Below are 24,708 nucleotides of genomic sequence, written 5' to 3' on the forward strand. Positions count from 1 at the left end.
GGGTGGCACAGGAGATCCCCACAACTATGCTCAGAGCAGCCTGTCAGGACACGCTGGGAAGCTGGCAGGTGGCTTGGAGTGTGGGCACCCACATACAGGCTCTCCCAGCCCTACACCCTGCCTCCCGCTCCCCCGGCCTGGCTGGACTGGATGCCACTAGGCCCGATGGGGACCTGGGGTCCTAGCCAGTAAGCCAAGGTGCTCAGGAGTCACTCTACACCTGGGAGTGACACCGAGCACACAGGCCTGAAAGGGGAGGTTTATGGAGGACCCCCAACTCCTGCAGGGGGATGCTGGCAGACAGGGCATCCCCCAGCCCTCAGAACTCCAGCCCACATCCCCAGGCCTGTCCCAGGAGAAAAGACGTCCCAGTAACTCGAGTATAATTCACTTTTTAATGAGAACAACGTGTGTAAATGAAGAGTGCTACCGGCCGCCGGGCACAGAACACCCATCAATTCTTTCTGCCCCAGGGAGGAAGGGGGTGGGCAGGCGGGCTGGGGGGCTGGTGGGTGGGGGCCTCCCCTGCACCCCCCCGGGGGCAACGGGCCCTCAGCTACGGGCTGCCTCGCTCCCCCCGCATAAGCACAGCTGGGAAGCGTGGCGGTAGCGGCGGTAACACTGGGTCCGTCCTTCCTGGCGGAAAACGTCTGAATTCATTCGTCAAAGGTATCAAAAATATACCCTGTAAACCATACATCATTTACAATGCCTCCCTCCCTCCCGCTGCCCCGGCCGGGCACCCAAGGCCCCCTAGCCCCCTGGGCCTGGCCCTCCAGCTGCTTCCTGGACGGCTGGTCAGGGCCCGAGTGGAGTCCGTCTGTCCCGAGCACTAAGCAGGGTAGGGCGTGGGGCGTGGGGGGGGGAGGCTGCTAGCTCAGTTGACTTTGGTTCCAAATGCGTTGAAGGGGGAGGCAGCGTCGTGGGGGGTGGTGGTGGTGCGTGGTCATCCTGCTTGCCCATCCCCGGCCCCCCTGTGCCCCTCACCTGCCCGCCACGCCCCTCCCGGCCCCCCTCTCCCCAGCACCAGGTGAATGTCCTCTGAGTAAGGCGACTGCACAGGCCAGGCGGGGTGGGAGTCGTAGTTAAGGCTTTAGACAGGCAAGGATGCCGGCTCTGGATGGACGGACGGACGGACGGACCAACAGATGGACAGGTGCACAGGCAGGCTGGGGGGGGCTCTTTCCTCGCTGGGGGGGTCAGCAGCCGGCCTTCTGTGCACCCCGCCCTGTCTGTCTCAGGTGACAGTCACTCGCTGTCAGACAGCGTCTCGTACTGCGAACAGAGCAGCGGCTTAGGCTCCTCGTCCCAGGCGTGGTGGGGGCCAGCCAGGGGTCCGCTGCCCGCGGGGAGCCCGGGGGGTGGGGATGCCATGACACCCGCCTGCAGCCGCATGATCAGGGGGTTGTAGGGGAATGGCGTGGAACCTGCCAGGAAGACGACAAGGGGAGGGGGTCTGTGTGAGCTGGCCAGTGGGGGCCCTGCTCCCCATTCACCTATGCCACTGCTTCCCCCTACACACATCCAACACCTGACGTCCCCCCACCTTCAGGACCCATGCTGATGGCTCCCACTCCCTAACCCTCTCGCCTTTTCTAGAACTTTCCGACCCCTCTCTACTCACACCCTGTATCCACCCATCCTTTCTGGAAGCTTCCCGACTTCATGACTGAGCTGGCTGGCCTGGCCCACAGTATCCTCCAGCCACCCTGCCCCCACATACCCCACCCTGGGGTGCCCGCACCCACCTGCGGATGAGGGCCGGTCCTCCCACACACGGTTGGTGAGCGGTGTGCGGCGGTTGCAATCGCCCTCCGAGTGCACCGAGGACACCGACGGTGGCCGCTCCCCCGAGGCCAGGCCAGGGGCCGGGGACTTGGCTTTGCGACTGCTGGGTCTGCCTGACACTTTGGCCTTCCCACCGCCACCTGCAGGCCACACGGGGAGGCTGGGGTTAGGGCCTGAGCCTGGCCATCTGCCTCCTAACCCCCCTGGACAGGCCGCAGCCGAACCCTGAGCCTGGACTTCCTGTCGAGGGTAGGGGCTTGCCTACCTGGTGTACCCCCCTCCTCCCTGCCCAAGGGAGCTGGAGCCCTAAGCCCTGAGTCTGAGTTCACCAGCTGGCCCCCTGCTGAGTCTAGAAACTTCCAGGTGTCCCAGGACACAGCCCTTGTAGCCTGTGCTCTGAGGTAAGCCCACGGACTTGGGGGTGGGGGGCTGGGCTGCAAGGACCTGGCCCCTGTGGTTCTCCCTACAGCTCAAAGAGCAGCTGACCCACAGCGCCTGGGCCCTCCTGCAGCCCCTCTCCCCATGGGGACCCCCAGCAGTGGGAGGCAGGGCAGGGGGGACAGCAGGGTGAGTGGGGTGGAGGGTGGGGGGCTCTCATTTGTCTGTTTTAGAAAAGCAGCAGCTCCTGGGGGGGGAGAGGGCCTAGTGGGCTGGGGGCACTTGGGGTGCCCGCCCGGCTTAGGGGGAGCCAAGGCCAGGACATAAGACAGGCAGGACACTAGAGTCACAAGGAGGCGGGAAGCCAGGGTGGCCAGAGGGGTGGGAGCGAGGAGGATTAATGGCAGCGGGCGGGGCGGCCTGCAGACCTGGCGAGGTGAGGGCGTGTTCGCTCCGTCCGTCAGCAGCGGTTACGGGCAGAGCAGCGGGCAGGCCGGCACTGGCGCTCAGAGGGTTAAAAGCATTGGCGCTGAGTGGGTGTTCCTCCCACTGGTCATATTTACCCATGAGTGCCTTTCTAATTATGGCCTCCAGCCCCATGTTGGTGCTGGCGTGCTCCTGCACCGTCTGGCTCCGACAGGTCATAAGGCCTGGGGACAGAGACATGGGGGGCCAGGGATGCGGAGGGGACAGGACGCAGGGGGGGAGAGAGAGAGAGAGAGACACACACAGTGAGCACATTTCTGCAAAGCAACACGTTTCTTTCATACCTCCCCTCCCTTTTATTTCTCCTGGGAGGGTTTGGTTAGAGCCCACCCCCCCCCAGCTCCCTGCAGGACATGAGGGCCCCGTGAACCCCCACCCCACCCCAGCCAGAGCCTCTTTATGGAAACTCCACATGGCCCTGGATAGGGAGGAGCAGGTATGTGTGTATGTGTGTGGGGGGGATCCAAGGGTCTCTGTCTGTGGGTTTCATGTCAGGGTACATCAAGGTATGGAGCACAGTGGGTGGGGCACTGAGGATGGTGAGCCCACCCTGCGGTCTGGGATGCCCAGCCTCTGCCTGGTCTCTCCCTGCTGGAGCCCCAGGAAAAAGAGATGCAGAGATGCCAGTAAGGGGGATAGAGCCATGCAGTTATGTGCGTGCAGGGGGCAAGGGGGAATGGGCAGCGTGGGGACCTGGCACAACCACCCTGACTACCCCCTTATACTCCCACCCCCCAAGCGGTGCCTCTGCTTCCCATGGACCCTTCTCTGGCTTTTCTCGCCACACTGAGTCCTCTGCTGTCAGCCAGCAGGTGACTCCTCTCTTGAGCCAGAATGTACTTTGACGCCCCCCAGGCCCCAGGTAAGTGAGGCCAAGCTCAACCTGTCTGTCAGGTGACCGAAGTTCTATACCTGCAGGACTCCCCAGAGACCCTCTGCCTCTCAGACCCAAGGCTCCATTCCTGCAAACCCACCTGCTCCCTTCTCCTCAGGCCCTGCCCACATTTCCCCAACCACACGGAGCTGCATCCATACAGCTGCCCAGCCCCTGAATGTTACTGGGCCCGGCCCCCAAGGTCCCGGGTCCAGGAAAGGACAGCCTGTCTCCATGAGTCACAAAGTCTGAAAGGGCTGTGCAGCAGAGCCCTGGCCTTGGGGAATGTGTTTGTTGACTAAAAGTTTGACTGACTTATTGTTATTATTATTATTATTTATTATTATGACTTGGTTTGACAAGCCAAGGCTTCACGCAGTTGCAATTTCTCGGCTCCTGGGCAAGGTGTTCACTCAAGAGACAGCAAGGACCAGACAGAGCACATTAACTTACCAGCTGACTGGCCCCTCCTGGCCTCTGGGAGGACTGAGGTGACCCCAGCAGGAATCCCATTTGGAGCCCTCCCCAGACAATCAAGTGGTTGGTTGTCTTTTCTCTCCCAGCCCCTTAGAGCCTCGGAGTAAGGCCCCAGAAGGTCAATGGACCTCCCCTCCCGCTCCCTTGGCTCAGCTCCCCGGATAGTCGGAGTACCACCAGGGTCCCAGCTCTATGAAGGTGGAGCCCCTCCAGCCCCCAACTCCCAGGAGGGAGATCAGCCCTTCCCACCAGACTAAGCGCCTCCCCACATCCACTCAGTTCTTTCCAAGGGGTGGTGGTGGTGGTGGCGGTAGAAATGCAATGAATATGGTGTCTCTCCCCCATCCATGGGGGGCAGGGCTCCCCGAGTCCAGACACCAGAGAAGCCTCGAGCTCCCAAAACGCTGCTGTCACTTTCTCCACCCCCCCCCACCCCACTGCAGCTCTGCATTTGCTCAGCTAGAAACACCACTAAGCTGCCCCAATGTTCCAGAGAAGTCAGCGCCGTCTACAGAGAGCACCTCCGCGGAGGGAGCCTGAGCACCCCAGACACGAGCCTGCTTCCCACCCACACACACGGACAGTGAGAGAAGCTCCTGGGAGTCAAGTGCACACAGCAACGGATGCTAAGGCGGGGGAACTTGGGGTTCAGCCCACAGAGACAGCGCCTGACCCCACCACTCCGTGCACACCCGAGAAAGCTCCTTTAGACGGGGGTGGGGGGGGTGGGGGTGTGTGCTGGAGCTAAGAAGACCCCTCTGAGTGCCAAGACTGGCCTCCCAGTCTCTGTCCAGATCCATACACCCTAAGAGCCCCCCCCCCCCCGGGTGACAGGGCACTGGGAGAGGGTGGTGCTGACCTGCTCCAGTGATGGCAGGCATGTTGAAGATCTCTGTGCCGGGCTGGCCGATATCTGCAAGGGTGACGTGGGGCGGGGGTGAGACTGAAGGTCCTGGGACATGGGCTGACCCCTGCCTACTCCAGCCCGGGGGCCCGGTGTCCCTGACAGTGTTTCAGTGCAGGCAGAGTTCACAGGGAGCCCACCTGGCAGCTGGCCTTGGGGACATGGCCTGCAGGGGACACCTGCCCGCGAAGACATGGCCACACCTGGCAGGGCTGTGGGGTGACCAGCCTGGGCCAGTGACAGCATGACAGTCTGCCCTAGGCAGCACACAGCCTATTGAGACCCCTGAACCCTAGTGTGTGGGGGGGGTGTCAGAGGTTAATGCCCCCCTTGTCCCCCCGCACAGTGTGGGCACCTGCTCCCTGCCAGGCCCTGTGCTGAGGGCAGGTGACACCCAAGAAATGGAGCAGTGGGGTGGGGGAAGTCACAACAGGGGTGTGGGGGCAGCCAGCCTGCTTCACGGTTAGCACAAACCCCTCTATGCCATCGCCAGCCAGTGCCTGTAACAGGCAGAAAGACTGCCTGGGAGATAGCACAGCAGCAGTGCAGCGGACTCCCACGCCCAAGGCCCCAGGTTCAAAGCCAGCCACCACCAGATGCAGGAGCTGAGTGGGCGGCACTCTGGCATGTGTTTGTCTATCTCAGGAAAAGAAAGCTTTGAGAAAGACAGCCTGGGCGGCCATGCGGGGTGCCCCTGCCCCTTACTGTATTCAGGCTCGTTGCGGTTGTGGGTACTGAGCTTCTTGTTGATCTCCTGCTTCTTGGACTTGACCATAGCAGAGTTGCTCTCTGTCAGCTTGCTGAAGAAGGCAGGTGGCTGGCCGGTGTTTCCTGGGGACTTGGAGCCCACCCTGCAGGGGACAGAGGCTTAGGGGGGGCTGAGAGGGGTAGGGCACTCACCCTGGCTGCCTCAGCAGACCTGCCCTTGCCATCCCCCACCTCAACCAGGCATCGGGTCTCCTGAGTCCTCCTCCCCTGCTCACCTCTCTGTGGGCTCAGAGATCTCGGGGGCTGGGGGGGGGAGGGTCCTCCCATCTGTCCTGGAGGACTCTAGCCCTACCAAGAGGGGTCAGGGAGGGCGCTGGAAATGGGGGAAGACCATGCCTTACACACACACAGGCCAGCCAGTGGCCTGGCTTCTCTGCCCCTCTGCCTCTTGGGCAGCCCCAGGGTGAACCCTACATTCAGCTCCTCATTCTTCACATCAACAAGCAAATGAGCCCAGTGTGAGGTCCAGAGGCTGTCACTGAGGTCCTCCAGTTCGTGAAATAGGGGACCCCATGGCCAGGCCCAGCCTGAGCTTCCCTGAGTACCTGGGCTCCGCCGACTCCCCATCTCGGTATAGCACGGGGTACACAGCACTGCGGGGGTGTCCCGGTTCGGCCATGCCCTCCGGTGGGGACACAGGCTCAATGCCATCCTCACTGCCTAGGGTTGCTGTCTTGCTGGGCTCTGGAGACCTGGGAAGGGCCTGGCAGTCAGTGCCCCTCAGGCTTGCCATGGGGGGCGGCTTATTGACCCCTGCTACATTCCCCAAACAGGGCACCCCACTTCCCCCAGAGCCATTCTCCACTCCTGTGATGCCCCCACCTGCGCTGCTTCCTGTTCCCCAGGTCCAGGGTCACAGGACCCTTCCGTCACTAGTGTCCTTGGAGGCAATGAGCCTCAGTTTCCCCATCTGTGAACTGGGCTCACACCACCTCAACTCCCCAAGTGTGGGACCTGGATTGGGATGTCCAAGGCACAGCTTAGAGGGTCACAACTCTTACTGTCCTGAACTGCACCCCCACCATGCTCCCCCCCCCCAGCCTCAGTTTCTCTTACGTACAATGGTGCCAGGTGGGTCCCCCAACCCCTGCTCACCTCTTGCCCCCCTCACTGTGGGGGGACCCTCGAGCAGGGGGGCCGTGCTCGGGGGGCGGGAGGTAGAGGTCAGCAGGTGGGCGGCGGAGGTCCAGCACAGGGCAGCCGGCTCCGGGGAAGGAGTAGAGGGGGGCGGGCAGGGGAGCGCCCAGCTGCTGCGGGTGGTGGCGTGTGTAGTCCTGTGTTATCACCTCCTGCGGGGGGACAGGGGGACAGATGACAGGGTCAGGAGACCATCAAGAGCCTTCCAAGCTGGGTGGCTGAGCCAAGGATCAGTTCTTAGCTGGGGTGTGGGGTGTGGAGGGGGCTGCAGTTTGGGACCTGCAGATATCAGACTCACTGTCCACACATGCAGGGTTGAGCAGGGCTCTTGGGTGACCCCAGTAGTGAGTCTGAGGCTACTGGAACATCCAATATGGATCCCGGTGGACACCTCCAGGACTCAGTTTACCCTCCAGACCTCGGGGCTGCGGGCAGCCATTCCCTTCCCCTGGCCTGGCCCCCAGCCCACATGCAAAGGTGATGGGGGCGGGGGTGGGTGGATAGTTACACTGATGTGCTGAGCCAGGGTGACCACCCGCTGGTGACCTTTGACCCCTGGGGCAGCCTGCAGCAGCGGGCTGGAGGCGGACTGGCTCTCGGGCAGTGGTCGCAAGTGCGGGAGGTGAGCGTCGGCGCCAAGTTTGCCGGTGCCTGGGGGGGCGGGGGGAGCGAGCGTCAGGGTGCGCGGGGAGGAACTAGGCTCTGTCCCTGAACCCCAGTTCTGCACTGAGTTGGTCCCCCCTCCAAGCACCTTGCCTGTCCCCTCCCCGTATGCTGAGTGGGGGGCCCACCTGGCTGCTTGTGCCTCAGCTCCCCCTCCAGGTGGCTCTTGTCCAGCTCCTCGAGGTGCTTGGGGAGCCCCTTGTCATGGGCCAGGCTGGGTGAGCTGACCGGGCTCACTGGCTCCACCCCATCGGGGCTGTAGCTGCCACCATGGTAACCTGAATGGGTGGCCGGTCAGGGGGCTGTGGGAAGTTGCCCCTCCCCATCCTCCCTCAATGGTTGGGGGTTGGCCTGGGCTGGAGCAGGTGGGGGCCCCAAGGAGAGGAAGAGAGCCTCCGCATCCTCCTTCAATGTTGAGGGGCCCCCAAACTGGAACAGGTGGGAGCCCCGGGGAGAGAAAGAGTCAGGGGATGTGGGGGCTGCTTCTCCTCATTCTCTCTCAATGGTGGGGTCTTCCCAAGTTGAAGTGGGTGGAACCTCAGGGAGAAAGCCGTGGGGTGGGGATGGAGGTGAGAGTGGGCTTGCTGGCTTCCCAGGGGCAGATGGGAAAGGAAAGGGGGAGACGGAACTCTGGGAGGAGATGGAAGAGTTCGGAGAAAAGACGTTCACGGAGATGGACAAACAGCCATCCAGACAGGGAGAGAGGGAAACACAGATTAAGAAGGGGACCATGAGAGCGGATGGCAGGGTGGGGAGAAGGGGTCAGATAGGGATGTGGCCTCTGGGAAAGGGGTATGGGACGGGGCATGACACCAGGGCCCTGGGACCACTTCCTGGGTCCAGCAAAGGAGTGTGATCCAGCGTCGGGGAAGCCTGGGCAAAGGGACCCCCCTTCACTGGGGGCTCTGCATCAATCAGGGGCATAGGACAGCCAGGGCACCCCCAGACATAGGGAACAGTCTCCTCCTGGTAAGCGGGGTACTCCCCTCCCCATATCCTCCAAATCCAACTCAGCCATGCAGAGGGCATGGAGTCTCCACCTACACCCTCCACTCCCTGATTAACCCCCCCCCCCCAAACAAAGCCATGGGGCCAGGGAAGATGAGAGGTGCAATTGAAGTAAAAAATAAATAAGTAAAAACAAAAAATCCATTCTCAAAAGGGAAAATTAAAGTAAAAAAAAAAATCCGAAGAAAAAAAAAAAGCACAATGATGATAAAATGAAGAACAAATGAGGTGCTCCCAAAATGGGGGGGGGGGGGAGGAGGGGAGGTGTATGGCAGACCAGAGCGTGTCACTGACGAAAACGGGCCTCCTAATGAAAACACCAATGATGACAACAACCAAAAGAAAGAACCATGGTAGTCATAAAAATAAAAAATAATAAAAATCGAGAACGGTGGGAGGGAGGGGGCACAAAACTCAGACGCAGAGGTCAGAAAAGCTCTGGAGGCCGAGAGTGGGGTGGGGGCTGGGGCCAGGGGTCTTACCATCGCGAGGGGAGTCGTTGGCCAGCGAACCTCCTTCTCGCGGGCCCTTATCGTGCGCAATTTGACGCATGATAATCGCATCTATGAAGGTGGCCGCTGTCAGAGTGGTCTTACCCAGAGAGCGCAGCTCCAGCTCCTGGATGGAAAAGGGTTTACTTTGAGTCTTTTCCCGGTGCGGGTCCGCGGCGGGCGGTGCCGTCGGCTCAGGGCTGGCGTGGTGGGGTGCGAGGCTCTTGGCAGGGGTGCGGGCGACGGAGCTGAGGGGCGCCGGGCCGCGGGGCTCGGGGCCCTTGCCGGGCGAGGAAGCCGGCTCCAGCCCCGAACGCGCCTGGGGCTTGGCGAGGAAGGCGTGGCCGCTGTCCCCGCGGGGCCTCTCGGGCCGGGCCGCCCGCGGTGACTCCTTGGGCAGCAGCACAGGCTCAGCGAGGGGCGGGTACACCCCATCCAGGCTGGTCCCCAGCGGGCAGTGGGCGGTGGGCGGGAAGGTGGCGGCTGGGCGCACGGGTGAGGAGGTGGAGGTGGACCTGGGGGGCGGGAGACGGGTCAGGTGTCAGGGACCAGGCTCCCTCGTGGACCCCCTGGCGTGTCCCCCCAGTCGCCCCCCACCGTCTGGGCCAGCGAGGGCCGCGCAAAGCCTTACCTACCCCCTTCACGCGAGCCATTCACGCCATCCTCCCCCAACTCTTAAATGAGCACCTACTATGCTCAGGTACTGCTCTAGGCGCTGGGGGCAGCAGCAAGCAAAGCAGACGCTCCCTCCGTTCTAGCTGAGACACGCAGGTAAGAGAGCAGATGCCTGAGACCCCTCAGCATGGGGCCAAGCACTGGAAGGACGGAGTCAGGGAGAAAGGAGGGAGGGAGGCTGGGCCTGGCCCAGGACAGGAGGGAACAAGTGAGTCACGGGAAGAGGAGGACAGAGGGCAGTGTGGCAGCTGAGAGGATCAGGAAGGGCAGGTCCAGCCCGCCCCAGCACTAGAGCGCTCTCCCCACCTCGGTGAGCCTGACTCAGGCTCATCCTGACAGACAGGTGCCCCTTCTCCCAGGAAGCCATCTGGGATTGCTGCCCAGTCTAGGCCATGAGCCCTGAGAGGGCAAGACTGGAATTACCATGTCCCCACACTCAGAGAAGGGGGTGGAGTGGGGTCAGGGATGCCACTGAAGGGCTGGGCTGGCCTCTGGACAAACTGGTGACCACTACCCATGCTCCAGGCAGCCAAGAGTTTCTGCCTCAAGAGCTACTGGGCAGATGAGCATTTCTGGAAGTGGTGTATGTGTGTGTCTTAAAGCAGTCACTCTGGAGAGGAAGCTGCATGCGTGGAAGCGTCCTTGTGGAGCTAGTAGCTCCTTATAAACAGAGGGGGTGGTGGGGAGTCCTGGTACCCACCCCCACAGTCTATGTGTCCTCAGAGTGGCCTTGGGCCAGCTGGGATGTGGACTCTGGGGCTGTCTGGGGCCCAGCTCTGTCCTGGGGAGCCTCAGGGGACCTGAGGGACCTGCTGAGTGCTGGCAGGGCCAGAAGCCCTTCTCCTCACAGCAGAGCCACCCACCGCCTACTCACTCACCCACCCCAGCCACCTCATCACCCACCCATTCAACTCAGCACACACCCACCCATAACCCAGCCTCCCACTCCCACCTAACCCAGGCTCTACATACCCCACCCAGCTCTCTCTGCTCACTCACTCACTCACTCATCCATGCATCCATCTGCCCAACTGCCTCTGGACCCAGCCCCCACCCCGCTACCCAACACCACCCTCCCCAAATCCTGCAGCAAGCCCTTGCTGTCTCCACTAGCCATCAGATTCAGTGGCATGCAGCTGATCCAGGCCCCGCTCTGCCTGCCCACCCACCACCCCGCTGCCTCCTCCCCGCCCTCCCTCTCCCGCCCAGCCCCTCCCCGTGCCAACCTGGCCCACCTCAGGACGGTGGGCGTGCCGGGCTCCAGGGGGGTGATGCCCTTCACGCCGGTATTGTGCAGCACGCTGGGCCTCTGCTGCACAGCCTCCTGCGTCCGCGGGGAGATGGGTGAGTGCTGGTGGGCATGTGGGGCGGACCTGCCTCCGCCACCGGCCCCGCTGGGCTCAGTACCTGGTGGACAGCAGGTGGTCAGGGGGTGGGGCCTGAGTGCATGGGGGGGGTGTCTAGGCGTGTCATGGGCGGGGTCACGCCAGGAGGCGGAGAGCCTACCGGGCCTCCAGATGGGTGCGTGCTCCACGGTGGCAGCGGGAGTGAGGATAGACTTGTCCCGCTCCCGCTCCCGCTCCCGCTCCCTATCCCGTTCTCGCTCAGAGGAGGCAGCAGAGGGCTTTGTCAGGTGGGCGGGGCCGCCTGGAAACATAAGGCCTGGGACTCAGCACCCCAGTGAGGCACCGCCCCAGGGCACCCAGCTCTCCCGCTGCAGACACTCACCTGGGGAGAGAGGGGAGCTGCTGAGGCGACTACTGAAGTGCTGGGGTGCAGTGGGGAGGTAGGCAAGGCGGTCCATGGCGGAGGCCGGTGTGCCCGGTGTGGGCGGCACCAGCACGGGCAGGTGTGGCACTTGGGATAGGTCGATGATGCCTGCAGAAAAGGAGGGTAAGTGGGGGTGTGCCCACCCCCTCAGTTTTCTCATTCCTCTGGAGTTCTCTTAAAGCAGCCTCTGTTAGTTGGCTGGCAAGAGAATTTCTGGTAACTGTAGTTCTTGGTTAGGTCTTAGCACTCAAACTAATGTCTTCCCTGATTCTCGTGTGTGTGTGTGTGTGTGTGTGTGTGTGTGTGTGTGTGTTGGTTTGGGGTGGAGGGGAAGCAGGGCAGGAGGGTGTGGAATTTCTAGGATATGTATGGAGATAAGAGTGCACAGTTTTAAGTAGGCTGATATGTTAAAAACTTCTGGGTGTGTCTGTTTTGGGGGTGAAGACAGGTGTCATCCCCCTCAGCCATCTGGCCCAGAGAATCTGCTTGCCATGTGGCCGTCTGCTCCCGGGAAGGCTTTAGGAAGAGAGTCTCCAACAAGATGGCCCTGCTGCCATCTGCCTTGGAAGCTGTGTCTTGGTAGAGAGGGAAAGTAGCTTTATGTTTCTTATGAAAGGCAGGGATGAAAGTGGTAGACATTATGAGGAAGAATTTTGGAGATAAATCTTTCAGTGACGGAGCTAGGTATCAGGAGATGGAGCTAGGCCACTAGTGGGAGCAGATTCCAAGGAGAATGCGAGTAACCTGGGTCAGGCCCCAGCCCCCAGCCCCCACATTGAGAGTCGCTGCTCTTTCTCACCCAGGGCGCCCTCCTGCTCTTCCTTCTGCTTCCCGCCTCACTGCTCAGAATTCTCAACTTAGCTACATTTTTTCTGCTGGACCCTGACTATTTCTTGGGCGTCCAGAGGCCTCTTCCATTCCCACTGGGAAAGTCTCCTGTTCTTTTTCTCCTATCAGAGCCAGGCCATGATATGTTCGTGACCTCAGTGCCTCCTGTCTGCCTTTTCCTTCACATGGAGAGCTACCATATAGCACCAGAGCTTCCCCTGGAACTTACAGCACTTCCATGCGGTGCCTGCTGGGGCACAAACCTGAGCTGTGTGCAGGGCAAGGCACACAACCTACCCAGTGAGCTATCTCTCCACACCAAGATCTTTAATTCTGATCTCTCTCTCTTTCGTCTTTTCCATTTACCTTTATTTATTTCCAGTGTGAGAGGCCTGAGCCCCTAGCCTCCCTCCTGCCCAGCCACTGCCCCTCTGGCTCACGGATCAATCCTCAGCTTATTCCCCCACCCCCAGGGTCCGGGGTCCTACCTCGGGGGCCAGCGGCAGCATAGTTGAGGGCGAGTGAGGACTCTCGGGGCGACAGGCCCCGGAGCATGTCTGCGCGCTGGGCCATGGCGGTGGCGGCGTTGTGGTGCATCTGCTGCGAGGTGATGTAGTCGTTGATGATTGTCTGCCGGTTCTCCAGTGCCGCAGTGTCCGGGTAGCCGCGGATGAGGTACGGCGGGTACAGGTGCGAGTATGTGGGGCTGGGGGCCAGGTGCCGGGGCAGGTAGTAGGCAGCGGCTGCAGGCCATTGGGTAGGTCAGGCCCGCCAAGTGTCTGCTAGCCCACTCCCCCCGCAACCGCTCCCCAGACCAGAACGGGAGGGTGAGTGCTAGAAATGGGGTGTCTCCTTGTAGAAAACTCCTTTGCATCAAAGCCCCTCCTTCTCCCCAGGTCCAGGCATCAGACCTGCAGCCTGGACACCTAAGGGGTGCAGCCTTGGAGAGGCTACTCAAGAACTCCCCATCTTTCCAGACAATAATCTTAAAGGCACTGGTAAGTCCTGCAAGGGGAATTATGAAAACAAATGAAAAAATCTGGCCCAGACTCTCATGAGAAATCTTGTTCTATTTTAATTTTTTAAAACTTACTTTAAAGGACACAGAGAAACTGAGAGGGGGATAGGGAGACAGAGAGAGAGAGAGACCAAGAGACATCTGCAGCACCACTTCACCACTTGTGAAAAGGTGGGGCCCAGGAGCTTGAACCCAGGTCCTTGCACATGGCAACGTGTACACTTAACCAGGTGTGTCACCAGCTGGCCCCAGAGGAATCCTGATCTGGCTCACATGTCCCCACACCACCCTGTCATGCCCTCCCTCCCTTCCTCACAGGGCCACCGGGCAGAGTATAAGTGTTTCCCCAGGAGTCCCTGGACAGCGGCCTGTGGAACTCTGACCCTGGCACCAACCCCAAGCACATGGCAGGGGCTCACCTGCATCCAGGGGAATGCCGCGGGGGATGGAGGCAGGGTCGAAGGCCAGTGGGATGTGGCCGCGGTACAGGTCCACCCCACCTACGCCACGTAACAGGTGCTCATAGGGGGACAGGGGGTGCGTGTGGTGCTCAGGCACGGTGCTGTGTGGGGACTTGGCAACCTCCCGCGGCGTGGATGTCAGTTTCCGGTCCTGGGATGCCTTGCTGGACGACAGGCTGCCTGAGGGGGTGAGGGGCAGGGGCAGTGTGGGTCCTCTGCGCCACGGCCACACCCATTCCAGCCCCATCCTGGGGGAAAGCCTTTGGGGTGCCGTGACCAGGCCTCTTCTTTCACTCATTCATCTGCCTCCTGGTTCCACCCCCAGCCCCCAGTGCTGCAGGTGTCTCTTTCTCCCTTCCTGTCTCCCTTCTTTCTCCATTTTTCTGTCTCATTCTCTCTGCTTCTTATCCCCTCACAGGAGCAGAATGCAGCCCCAGAGCCAGGCCAGAGCCAGGCGTGGCTGCCTCCTTGAACCAAGCATGAAACCCGGGCCCCCATGGGCCCAATAGTGCATAAGACAGATGAGAGCCAGTCAGCAAATAAGTACCCCTGAGCGGCTTGGGCAAGGTGGAGTTAGTGGCAAGAGTGAAGCCTGAGGCAGCCTGATTGGTGGCAGCTGGCCAGTGTTCTGGCTGTTGTCTGGGGAGTGGTGCTGAGGTAGGAGGTAGGGTTATCAGGTCATCTGGCCAGCAGCGGGGCAGGGTGGAGAGGGCTGAGTGTGGTCTGACATGTGGGGTAGACACAGTGGCCTTGAAGAACATAAGCTAAGCATAGATGAGGAGGGAGTGTGACCCCAGACACGGAAGCCTGCAGCCCCACCTCTTCTAGAGAGACAAACAGGCCCCGCCCTGGCCCTGCCTTTTAAGACACGCCCCCACACGTCATCGGAGCTATACCCTAACCACGCCTAAGTAGGCCCTGCCATACCACACCTCTAGCAAAAACCACACAGGCCCTGCCCCTAGCCACAACCAGTCACTGGCCCTCTCACCAGCAGTTCCCAGGCACCACCTCTCTAGACTGCAGGCCCTTCCTAGCCCCTTCCCTCACCATAAACTCACGCAGGCCCCACCTACCTAGCCCCCCCCAGCAGCCCTAGGTTCCACCACATAACCACGCCCACTCCAAGACCACACCCACCCAGACACGAATCTAGCCACTCCCCTTCAGGCCCCGCCCCAGCTGCTTGGACACGCCCGCTCAGGCTGCAGCACTGCACACGGCCCCGCCCAGAGCCTTGCCCAAGGCCACGCCCCTTACCCTCCTGCAGACGCGGCGTGGGCTCCCTCGTGGTCACCGGGGAGCCCCGCGGCAGGTGGCTGGTGAAGGGCGCCGCGTGATCCTCATAGGTCAGGGGGCTCTGCCGCGGCTTGCCCAGCTCAGGCACGATGACCGGGGCCCCCCGGGTGATGGAGCCCCCGGCATTGCTGGCTCCCGGCCGGGCCTTGAGACTGTCCTCATAGCAGGCGCGCTCCAGCGCCCGGGCGTCGGCCATCACGTCCAGCGGGTGCACGGTCGGGAAGGTTCGGCCGGGGCTGCCAATGATGGAGCGCACGTCGTGCTTCTTGGAGCCTGAGGAGGGTGCTGCGGTGTCGTACTTGAGCGGGGTGCCCTGGAAAGAAGGGGTGTGAGCATCTCAGCCTCGCCTACCACCTCCCCCCCAAGCACCAAAGGGCAGGGGACCAAGGGGAAGGACTCCTGTCACTCCTGTCACTGCCAGCCCAGCTCGCAAGCTAAAGACGCGGAACCTAAAGTGGGGTTCACTAAAAAGAGGCTCGGTACCCACATGTAGCCAGCACCTCCCTGCCATCATTCTGGAGCCCTCCACGCCCACCGGATGGCCAAGCCAGCACATCCAGCTGCAAAGCTCAGTAGCCCTGTCCTGTCCCAATGCTTAAGGCTCTGTGGTCAGAGCGGAGGTTTTATTTTGGTCCTGGCAGGAAAAATGTAAGTAGAAAAAAAAATGGGGCACCACTGAGACAGCCTGACACCCCTCCCAGTTCAGGCAGGTTTTGGGGAGCACTGGATACAGGGAGTCTGGGTCTCTGCAAGTGAAAAATCAAACAAAAAACACCTCTATTCCTTCAGACACCTGTTAACCACACTTAAAACACCCAATTAGAAAAAAAAATGTAGGGGAGGGTAGCTGGGGAGATAGTATAATGGTGATGCAAAAGGCTTTCATGCTTGAGGCTCTGAGGTCTCAGGTTCAATCCCCAGCACCACCATTCGCCAGAGCTTAGCAGTGCTCTGGTAAAAGCAGAATATTCTGGAATCAATAGCCGTGCGAGTGGACTGTGCCCTTAGTCACCTCTAATGACCAGCTCCTCACACAGTGGGGGCTGCTCTCCCTTCATCGTCACAAACACCATGACAGGCTGAGAGCAAAACTGACGACTCAGGGCCATTTCCTTGCTACTCATGCCGACTCTGGGCAAGTCACCTAACCTCCTTGACCCTGGGTGGACACCCCAGACCCTCGGGACACTGGGGGAAGCAGCTGGAACCCAGCTACAGGTTTAAACAAGCCATTGGACAAGCACTCGGGGTGGAACAGAGCAAGCAGCAGGGGAGCAGACAGGCACCTGTGTGATGGAGCCCTCCTTGAGCGGCCGTGGCGCCAGGGGCAGCTCAGGCGTACGCCGAAGCTCCTCCCGGGGGATCTCATGGATGGAGCGGCCGGCCTCCTTTACCGTGGCCACGAGGCCCTCATGTGCTGGCTTCAACCTCAGGGGTCCCAGGCTGTCTAGCACCCGTGCCTTGTAGGCCTCGGCCAGGTCCCGCGGGGGAGGAGGTGGTGAGCCCTCACGCTTCAGGAGCTTGGCCTCCCGCCGCAGGTAGTCTTCCTGGGCCTCCACGTAGGACCTGGGGGTGCCTGCAGGGGGTGGAGCGCTGACCTCCTCACCCACCCCTCTTTCCATTCTCCCTCTCCAGACTTAAAGTGGCTGCAGCCAGCACCTAACTGCCACTCAGTAAGAGGCCCCACGGGGTGGAGGTGTGGGGTGTGGTTTGCTTTCTCATTTTTCTTTCTTTTTTTATCTTACTTTATTTCTGCAGGCCTGGGGCACCACAACTCTGGCTTATCCTATGTTCCCAAACAGAATCAGAGAGATGCCACAACACCTGCCATGTGGGGCCTGGGCTCAAACCTGAGCTGTCTGTCTGTGTTCCGTGCTCTGGCAGCGCGCCCATCATTCCCCATGTGCGGGCCCCATCTCCCCAGCATAAGCCTCCCCCAATCCTGGGTGGGCCCCCCACTGCAGGGCAACGTGGAGGGGTGGGACACCTTGTGTGATGGACCCACGGATGTGGTGCTGCTCCTTGAGGTGGTGTGGGCTATGACGCTCGGGTGGGATGGCACGGCCCATGAGACCTGGAGACGAGGCCAGGGTCAGAGCTGGGCATGGTCACTTCCCTGGGCACTCTGGCCACCAGGCCCAGCCTCAGTTTCCCACCCTCTGGGGCTCGTGTGCACTGGGTGTGGGCACCTACCCTCAATGCTGGCAGAGGAGATGGCGCGGTTCACTCGGCCCTCCATCATGTCATAAGTGCGCTTGGGGGCGGCCGTCTCGTGGGGGGGCACAGAGCCAGTTCTGCTGTCCTCCTTGGAGCATGGTGTCACTGACAAGCCCCCTGGAAGCAGATGTCCAAGACTAAGCATGGCATGGCCTTGGAGGGGCTGGGGAGCACAGGGCAGCCCTTGCCAGGCCAGGACGTGCAAAAGGCAGGCTGAGGAAGGCCTACCACCTGGCACTGCCCGGGCACCTGCCTGCTGACTGCCTGCAGCCAGGAGAATCCAGGGGACAGAAACAAGGAGGCTCTAAGGGGGGCATTCCTGCAGACGGGTGACAGTGAGTGACTAGAGAACAGAGTAGAGCCCCCCGAGACACAGAGCCCACAGTTCCCCACCTACTGTCCCCCTTGGTCACTGCACCCCAGGAATCCCATGGGAAGCCAAGAGCCCTGATCAGAACCCCTCCCGCAGATGGCAAATTGTAAGCCATATGAGAGGATCAAGCGCTAATGCCCCCCCCACACCCCCCCCCAGGGTCCCTGGCAGAGTGCCCGTCTGCCTGTGGCGACAGCAATTCCGGGCGCCAGCAGCTGCAAGGAGAGGCCATTAGCGCTTTTCCCTCGACATCCCGCTGCCAGGAAGGGCCCCCCACCCATCCCCAACCCTTCCAACCCAGGCTTTCTTGCCTCATTGCCTCATTCCTCCTGGCTGGGCTCAGGGGCCTGGAGCCTAGAGTCCAGAAAGGGGGTCTGAGGTTTGCATGTGGCCTCCATTCTCAGCTGGCCAGTGAGCTGGGCTACAGTCGGTGTATGCGGGAAAGCCCCCTACTCCCCCCAACCCTATCTCAGCCATCCCTTGCGGCTGGCTTGCTGATTCCCAGAGTCACCGCGGCCCTGGCACCTCGTTCCTCCTCACCCCCAGGCTCACCCTCGTAGGACAGCACGTGGCCCTTCTTGCCCTCGTAGATGACATGGCCTTTGGGCAGCCCGTCATCACGGCTGCGGTCCAGGCGGCCGGGGCTACCCTCTCCAATGATCCGGGTGATGGTGCCTTTGTACAGCACATCTGCGGGGGTGCCCTGGGGGCGGGGAGGGGCACACATCAGCAGCATCCTGGGAACAGCCCCACACAGACTCCGCGCCACCCTGCCCGTTCACAGGGGACACCCAGAGTCACAGTCCCCCAGCCTGTTCCGGAGACTGGAATGTCCCACAGCCATCACACGCACTGAGTGGCAGCTGCTGCTGGGACACAGGACGTCACCCCCCACCCCCCCCGTCATGCCTGGGACCCTGAGTCACTTGGGCTCCTTCAAGGCAGGACCGGGACTCAAATCTGGATGGGACACCAGGCCCTCATCCAGCTCAGTGGCTCTACTCTGTGGCGCTGTGACTCCACCCCAGGTGTCCCCAACCTGAGCCCCCGACTCCCTGGTAACCCTACCCAGAGCTGTCCCTGAAGTAACTCAAGGCCTAGCAGGGAGTGACCTCCACATTAGGGTGTAGATTCAGACTAAGATGGGCCACCCGGGACATGTCCTGCCCTAAGTGACTCCCAGACCCCTTGATGGGAACGAGAGCCCAAAGTAAGCGCCCAATAAAAGAGCAGATCTGCTCAAGGGCTGGGGGGTGGGGGGGTGCAGAGGTGCACCTGGCAAAGCACACACCTCATCATGTGCAAGGACCAGGGTTCAAGCCCCCGGTCCCGACCTGTGGGGGTGGGGGCAGGTGTCATAAGCAGTAAAGCAGTGCTGCAGGTGTCTATCAAAAAAATAAGTGGGTGTTAAGAATGGTGGAGCTGTGCAGGCACTGAGCCCAGAGATAATCCTGGCTGGGGGGCTGGAGAGGAAAAGAAGAGAGAAGAAAAGAGGTCGAGTAGTGATGTGACAAGTCACAATGCACAAGAACCAGGTCTCCACAGACTTCATGAGCAGTAGGGCTGCCTGCAAGTGTCTGTCTCCACTTTCTTTTGCCCCATTTCTCTTAGCTGCTGGGATGATCACTAGATCCCATTTGCAGGCACTGAGTCCCACAGATAACTCTAGTGGCAAGGAAGGGAGGAAGGGAGGAAGGGAGGAAGGAAGGGGAGAAGGGAAGGGGTGAAGGGAAGGGGAGAAGGGAAGGGGTGAAGGGAAGGGAAAGGAAGGGAAGGGAAGGGAAGGGAAGGGAAGGGAAGGGAAGGGAAGGGAAGGGAAGGGAAGGGAAGGGTCTGTGTTCTCTGTGCAGTCTGAGCTGCCCAGGCTCCTACAAAGTGGACACCATCCATGACTAGGGACTAGGAGGGTGACGGTGGGACCTGTGGCCTCTGGAGAGGACCAGGGACAGGCCCACCTAGGACGCTGTGCGCATGGAGGTGGGGCAGGTGGACTCAGCCCAGTCTAATGGAGGCTTGGTCACCCCTCTGGACGTGCTGTCCTGTGTCCCCCTCCTTCCCAGGCCCAGCACCTACGTGGGTGATGGAGCCACGGTAGTTGACAGGGCTCTCAGGGGGTGGTGCACGTGTGCTGGGGGTGCCCTTGGTGATGCTTCCTCCGGGGACTGCGCCCAATGCTGTCCCTGCAGGACATGACACAGGACCCTGTGAGCTGGTGACAGCACAGGGAGGGTCACCCTGGGGACCTGGCTGCCAGCCCTACCCACCCTGTGCCCTCACCTCTCAACACGGATGTCTCCTGGGCAGTGGGCACCCCCAGGCTCTCAGGGGGCCCCGCTTGGCCCCGTGGCGACAGCTGCTCCTGCTTCACCCCACTGAAGGGCACTGGGGAGAGCCAGGGGTTTGGGGGTGAGCCACACACAGGGACAGGGAAGATGAGAGGCCCGCTTCCCTCCACAGTTCCACAGGCCATGCTGCCCCCTCCCTCAGCCCCCTCAGAGACGGGCAGGGGGCCCCCATCCTCACCCAGCTTCTTGGGGTCCATGGTGAGGGGCAGGCCTAAGGTGGTTGGGCCCACGGGGGCCTTGGCGTGCTCTGAGTAGGGAGCGTGGAGCTGCAAGGCCCCCGACTGCAGGGGTGGGGGCAGAGGGCAAAGGTCACAGGGGCCAGAAATCACATGTTCCACCCTAGGGAGCCCCGACACCCCACTGACTGACTTCCTGAGGTCACACAGCTTTGGGGCACCAGCCACATTTTCCCGGCTGCCCTGGGGTGAGCCTTCCCAGAGTCCCCACAGGTGGGCAGGCTCTGACCACTGGGTTCAGCTTCTGTCATAGAAGCAGGCCCGTCATCTCTGTCCCCTGTCCCTGCCCACCCGACTCACGTGGTGGATGAAGCCCAGGGGCCGCTCAAGGACGCCGGGATGCTTGGTGGAGATGAGGGGCGGCGGGTTGGAGATGGGGGGAGGGCGGGGCAGCACAGGCCGGGTACCATCGTGAAGGCCCAGGGGCAGCGGGTGGCCTGCAGGAAGCCAGCAGCTAGCTATCACAGGGGCTCAGAGACACCCAGGCAACCCACCCCCCAGAGGGGCTCCACCCGGCCAGGCCCTCCCACCTTAACCAGACATCCAGACCAGTCTCGCCACTCTCACCTGACCCCCCCAACAGCCCCTGTGCTGGAAGACCAAAAGCACCTCTATTCCAAAGCCTACTGCTTGGGGCCAGGTGGCAGCATACCCAATAGAGTGCACACATTTCAGTGAGCAAGGACCCTGGTTCAAGCCCCTGGTCCCCACCAGCAGGGGAGAAGCTTCAGGAGCAGTGAAGAAAAAGGTCTGCAGGTCTCTCCTCTTTTTTTATTTTTCCTTTTTTCTTTCTATTTTATTTTTACTTGACAGGACAGAGAGAAATTGAGAGGGAAGAGGAGACAGGAAGAGAGAAAGACAGACACCTGCAGACCTGCTTCGCCACTTGTGTAGCATCCTCACTGCAGGTGGGGAGCCGGGGCATGAACCCGGGTCCTTGCACGTGGTGGTGTGTGTGCTTAACCGGGCGTGCCATGTCCCGGCCCTCTATCTCTCTCCTAGAACTCCTTCTTCCCTCTCGACTTCTGTCTCTATCAGATAGATAGATAGATAGATAGATAGATAGATAGATAGATAGGTAGATAAATAAATTTCACCATGAAAAATAAGAGGAAGTCTGGCCCTGGTTCACCTGCTCCCCTCAGGGCACCTGCTATGGCTCCTGTGTGCCCCAGGGAACAGCAGCTTCTCTCTCTGCACCGCCAGCTTTGTTGTTTCCGTTTATTTATTTATGAGAAACAGTGAGCTGGAGTGCTCCCTTTCATCACGGCTGCTCTCACATGGGGCCAGGGATTGAACACAGGGCCTCTCAGGGCCTTGTGCCCACAAGGCAGGTGCTCTAGCACTGTGCCACCTCACCCCTCAGGGTCCTCACACCCAGCCCTGGGGCCCACAGCCCCCATTCACACTTCCGTCTGCGGGCACACAGTTCCCTGCACTTCTCTAGACTGCCTCTGCCCCTCATAGTCCCTGACGCCCCAGCCAGCTGCCCCTCTACCCACACAGCCCCCCTCCCACTCACTCTGCACTGAGTACTCACCAGGGGGGGCGTAGGAAAAGGCTGAGGCGTCTGGGGCATGAGGGGAGGCCTTGATTACCTCTCGGGGGGCCACAGGGAAGGGCAGGCCAGACGCCCAGCACAGCGAGTCCGAGGGCAGCTTTTGGCCCTCGGCTGCGAAGAACACGGGCTTCTCTGGAGGGTGGGGAGGGGCAGGCAGTCAGGTACCAGGAGCCCCCCCCCCCACCCCTCACACAGGGCCCTCTACCCCGCAGCCGACAGTGGGATTATACCAGGTCCCCTGGTCTGTGAGCCAGACACTGCTAAACCCCAGAACACTCTGCTCAGTGTGGAGTGTATGCTGGGGCCTGGGGCTTCTCAGAGCAGGGAGCTGAGCTTCCCCAATGGTCAGGTAAAGCCATACCAGACCCATGTCACAGGGAGAAACTGAGGCACAGACACATCCTCGGGCTGACATCAGGTCTGTGTCTCAGACATAGGCGGCTTGGATCTGAGAGCCAGCCCAAGGACATCAGAGCACTCTGGCCAGGGGACAACAGCTGAGTGTCGCCTGTGGGCCACCTCCACATGGTGAGGGGGCCCCCGCCAGCCCCCCATCTGTCTCCTAGAGACAGAGTCCCCACCTGGGACCACAGGAAGGGTGACAGACAACACAATGACGGGGGCCAGGCTCCCCAAGCCCCCAGAACCTCCTTTACAGGGCCTGCCCATGACCCTCCCCCACACATCTCTGCCTTGTTCTGGCTGGGGCTCAGGAAGGGGTGTTGGGACAGGAGGATCCCCTAAGCCTGGGGATGTGGGGACTAGCTCCCACCCTGATCTAGCCCAGACCAAAGCTCTGAGTCCGAACATGCTTCTGGTCCCAGACCCTGTCTCTACGCTGTGGACCGCCCACATGTCCCCTCCTATCATTTGTGACCCTGGGTCCTTGTGGCCTGTTTTTGTCACCAGCAGCAAGACACAGACCTCTCTGAAAACAAACCAGAGAACTACCACGTGAATTCCCACAGGTTTCTCCGGCACCCCCAAAACAAACCCCCACCTGCAAAGATGTAGCCAAGTGGCGTCCACATCCCTCCCCAACTGCCTGCCCTCCCCACCTTGCCCAGGCATGGTGACACAGGCCACTCTCCCCAAGATCACATTTCTGCCCCAGGGTTTTTGCACCCCCCCACCTCCCGTCTCCTGAAGCTAACTCCCCTGCCCCCAGCACCTCCCTGAGCAGCTCCTCAGGAGGGCTCTCCAGCTCCCCGCCCAGCACGCACAGCTTGGCACCTGTGTCCTTGCCCAGAGGCCAACCCCCTTTCCCTCCCCCACTCCGGGGACAGGCCCGCTCTCTGTCCTCAGAGGACACAGCAAAGCCCTGGTGGAGGCTGGGTGGCCAAGGGCCAGGCTGGCTTTCGAGAGAAGGAGGGGAGACAGCACTGGCCTCAGAGCCTGGCAAAGGGAACCCCAAGCTTGTGGGCACCCACACCCCTACAGGGTGTGGGCGGCTCAGGCAAGGCCCCCTACAGACACAACCTGGGACTTCCTGGGACCAAGGAGAGCGGGGTGGTCAGACGGGAGGCCAGCCTAGCCTTGCATGACCTTGAGCTTCACGTGGCGACATGCATGTGGGGGGATGGCCATCGGGGAGCCCCCACTGGCCCGCCACACCCAGTGACCTGGGCCAGGGACAAGGGCGTTAAGGACAGGGCTTCCTGGACAGCGAGGCCTGACGAATGCCAACAAGCACAGCTACCTGCCAACAAGCAATGCCACCTGCCAGCTACTTCCTGAGCCACAGGGCCACCTGAGACACGGGTTCCCCTCCACCCCAGGACACTCACCTTCCTTCTCGGGGGGCGCAGGGCTCCGGCTCTTGCCTCGGGGGCTGCTGCTGGGCTGGGCAGGGTCACTGTCAGGCTGCAGGTGCTGGGTGGGCAGTGGGCCGGGGGGCGCCGGCTTTGGGGGAGCCGTGTCCTCCCGTGAGGACTCGTGGACTTTGGCAACCTGTTGAGAAAAGTGGGCACAGGTGACACTCTCCCAGGGGTGCCCCCCAAAGGGAGCAATCCTGGGGCCCTGCATGTGAGCTGCCTGGAGTGTGAGGGGTCCACAGAGCTCAAGCTGCCTGGAGGAGGAACCATGGAGGGGGTGGCTACCCCGTCCCCCCTGCGCCCCCAGTCCCAGGATGTGGGAATGAGAATGAGACTCTGCATGACCTATGCCATCACAAGGGACGCCAGGCCACCTGCCAGTAGAGGACAGCCATGGCTGAAGGCTGCCACTTGTGAGGGGGAGGAGCACACCCCCAAGGGACTGCCTGCCTGGGCTGAGAATTCGGGGGCTCCTGCAAAGATTAGGACCAGTGGCGTCCCCACGTCCCTCTCTAGTGCCACAATAGCTGGAGGAGGCCTTGCTGGTGCCCCTCCGTTGTATGTGGTCTGGGGGTGCTGGAAGCCCTTGGAGGGGACCCAGCTGCCTGCGGGTGCCTCCGGCCTCACTGTGTCCAGGGCCCCCAGAAGGAGGCGGCGATAGGGCCCCGGCACTCACGATTGGGGGGATGGCGGCTGCCCGTTGCTTCAGCTTCTTCAGGTCCATGGGCTTCTGGGGCGAGGCGCTGGCCCTGGCGTCACTGGTCGGGGTGAGGAGGCTGGGCCGCGGGGACAGCAGCCTGGGCACACAGACAGACTCTGCTACGGCCACGGGGTTCCCGGGGTGTGTGTGTGGTGAGAAGGGCGGGGGCCCGAGCTGGGAGTCAATAACCCCTTTTCCCCCAAAAGCCTGGCTCAGCCCCACAGGCCCGGAAGCTTCCAGAAAAGCAAGGAATGTGCCAGAAGCCACAGGAGGTGCCTCACCCTAACCTGGGCCCAGGGGAGGGGCTCCCAGGTGGGGCACTAAGCACAGGGACCCTCAGGCAGGGCACCCCAGGAGTGGGCTCTGAGGTGCAGAGAGCACCAGAGCATGTGGGTGCGGGGTATGGAGGGGCTGGAGGCATGTGCACCACCCACTGG

At 61.4% G+C, this 24,708-nt stretch overlaps 1 protein-coding gene across 17 annotated transcripts in view; it reads right to left on the bottom strand.

The window, feature by feature from the left end:
- Nucleotides 1-376: 376 nt before the first annotated feature.
- NCOR2 (nuclear receptor corepressor 2) overlaps nucleotides 377-24,708 on the bottom strand; it is a 118,460-nt gene continuing 94,128 nt past the window's right edge. For 6 of the 17 annotated variants that reach the window (XM_060193276.1, XM_060193277.1, XM_060193280.1 and 3 more), the window contains 27 exons: nucleotides 24,248-24,368; nucleotides 23,545-23,707; nucleotides 21,737-21,889; nucleotides 20,497-20,633; nucleotides 20,139-20,241; nucleotides 19,893-19,997; nucleotides 19,689-19,795; nucleotides 18,168-18,318; nucleotides 17,219-17,359; nucleotides 17,013-17,099; nucleotides 16,312-16,601; nucleotides 14,987-15,338; nucleotides 13,685-13,906; nucleotides 12,736-12,990; nucleotides 11,378-11,527; nucleotides 11,156-11,296; nucleotides 10,876-11,056; nucleotides 8,966-9,489; nucleotides 7,604-7,753; nucleotides 7,321-7,463; nucleotides 6,771-6,964; nucleotides 6,221-6,367; nucleotides 5,613-5,758; nucleotides 4,863-4,916; nucleotides 2,595-2,816; nucleotides 1,749-1,928; nucleotides 377-1,427 (listed from right to left, as the gene is read on the bottom strand). In XM_060193276.1, coding sequence (XP_060049259.1) covers nucleotides 1,249-1,427; nucleotides 1,749-1,928; nucleotides 2,595-2,816; nucleotides 4,863-4,916; nucleotides 5,613-5,758; nucleotides 6,221-6,367; nucleotides 6,771-6,964; nucleotides 7,321-7,463; nucleotides 7,604-7,753; nucleotides 8,966-9,489; nucleotides 10,876-11,056; nucleotides 11,156-11,296; nucleotides 11,378-11,527; nucleotides 12,736-12,990; nucleotides 13,685-13,906; nucleotides 14,987-15,338; nucleotides 16,312-16,601; nucleotides 17,013-17,099; nucleotides 17,219-17,359; nucleotides 18,168-18,318; nucleotides 19,689-19,795; nucleotides 19,893-19,997; nucleotides 20,139-20,241; nucleotides 20,497-20,633; nucleotides 21,737-21,889; nucleotides 23,545-23,707; nucleotides 24,248-24,368 — 4,798 coding nt within the window. In that variant the 3' untranslated portion in view covers nucleotides 377-1,248. The remainder of the gene's footprint in view (nucleotides 1,428-1,748; nucleotides 1,929-2,594; nucleotides 2,817-4,862; nucleotides 4,917-5,612; nucleotides 5,759-6,220; nucleotides 6,368-6,770; nucleotides 6,965-7,320; nucleotides 7,464-7,603; nucleotides 7,754-8,965; nucleotides 9,490-10,875; nucleotides 11,057-11,155; nucleotides 11,297-11,377; nucleotides 11,528-12,735; nucleotides 12,991-13,684; nucleotides 13,907-14,986; nucleotides 15,339-16,311; nucleotides 16,602-17,012; nucleotides 17,100-17,218; nucleotides 17,360-18,167; nucleotides 18,319-19,688; nucleotides 19,796-19,892; nucleotides 19,998-20,138; nucleotides 20,242-20,496; nucleotides 20,634-21,736; nucleotides 21,890-23,544; nucleotides 23,708-24,247; nucleotides 24,369-24,708) is intronic. The other 11 variants (XM_060193290.1, XM_060193286.1, XM_060193289.1 and 8 more) reach the window with 9 other exon arrangements.

The sequence above is a fragment of the Erinaceus europaeus genome, chromosome 6 (assembly GCF_950295315.1).
Source record: "Erinaceus europaeus chromosome 6, mEriEur2.1, whole genome shotgun sequence".
NCBI classification, from domain to species: Eukaryota; Metazoa; Chordata; class Mammalia; order Eulipotyphla; family Erinaceidae; genus Erinaceus; species Erinaceus europaeus.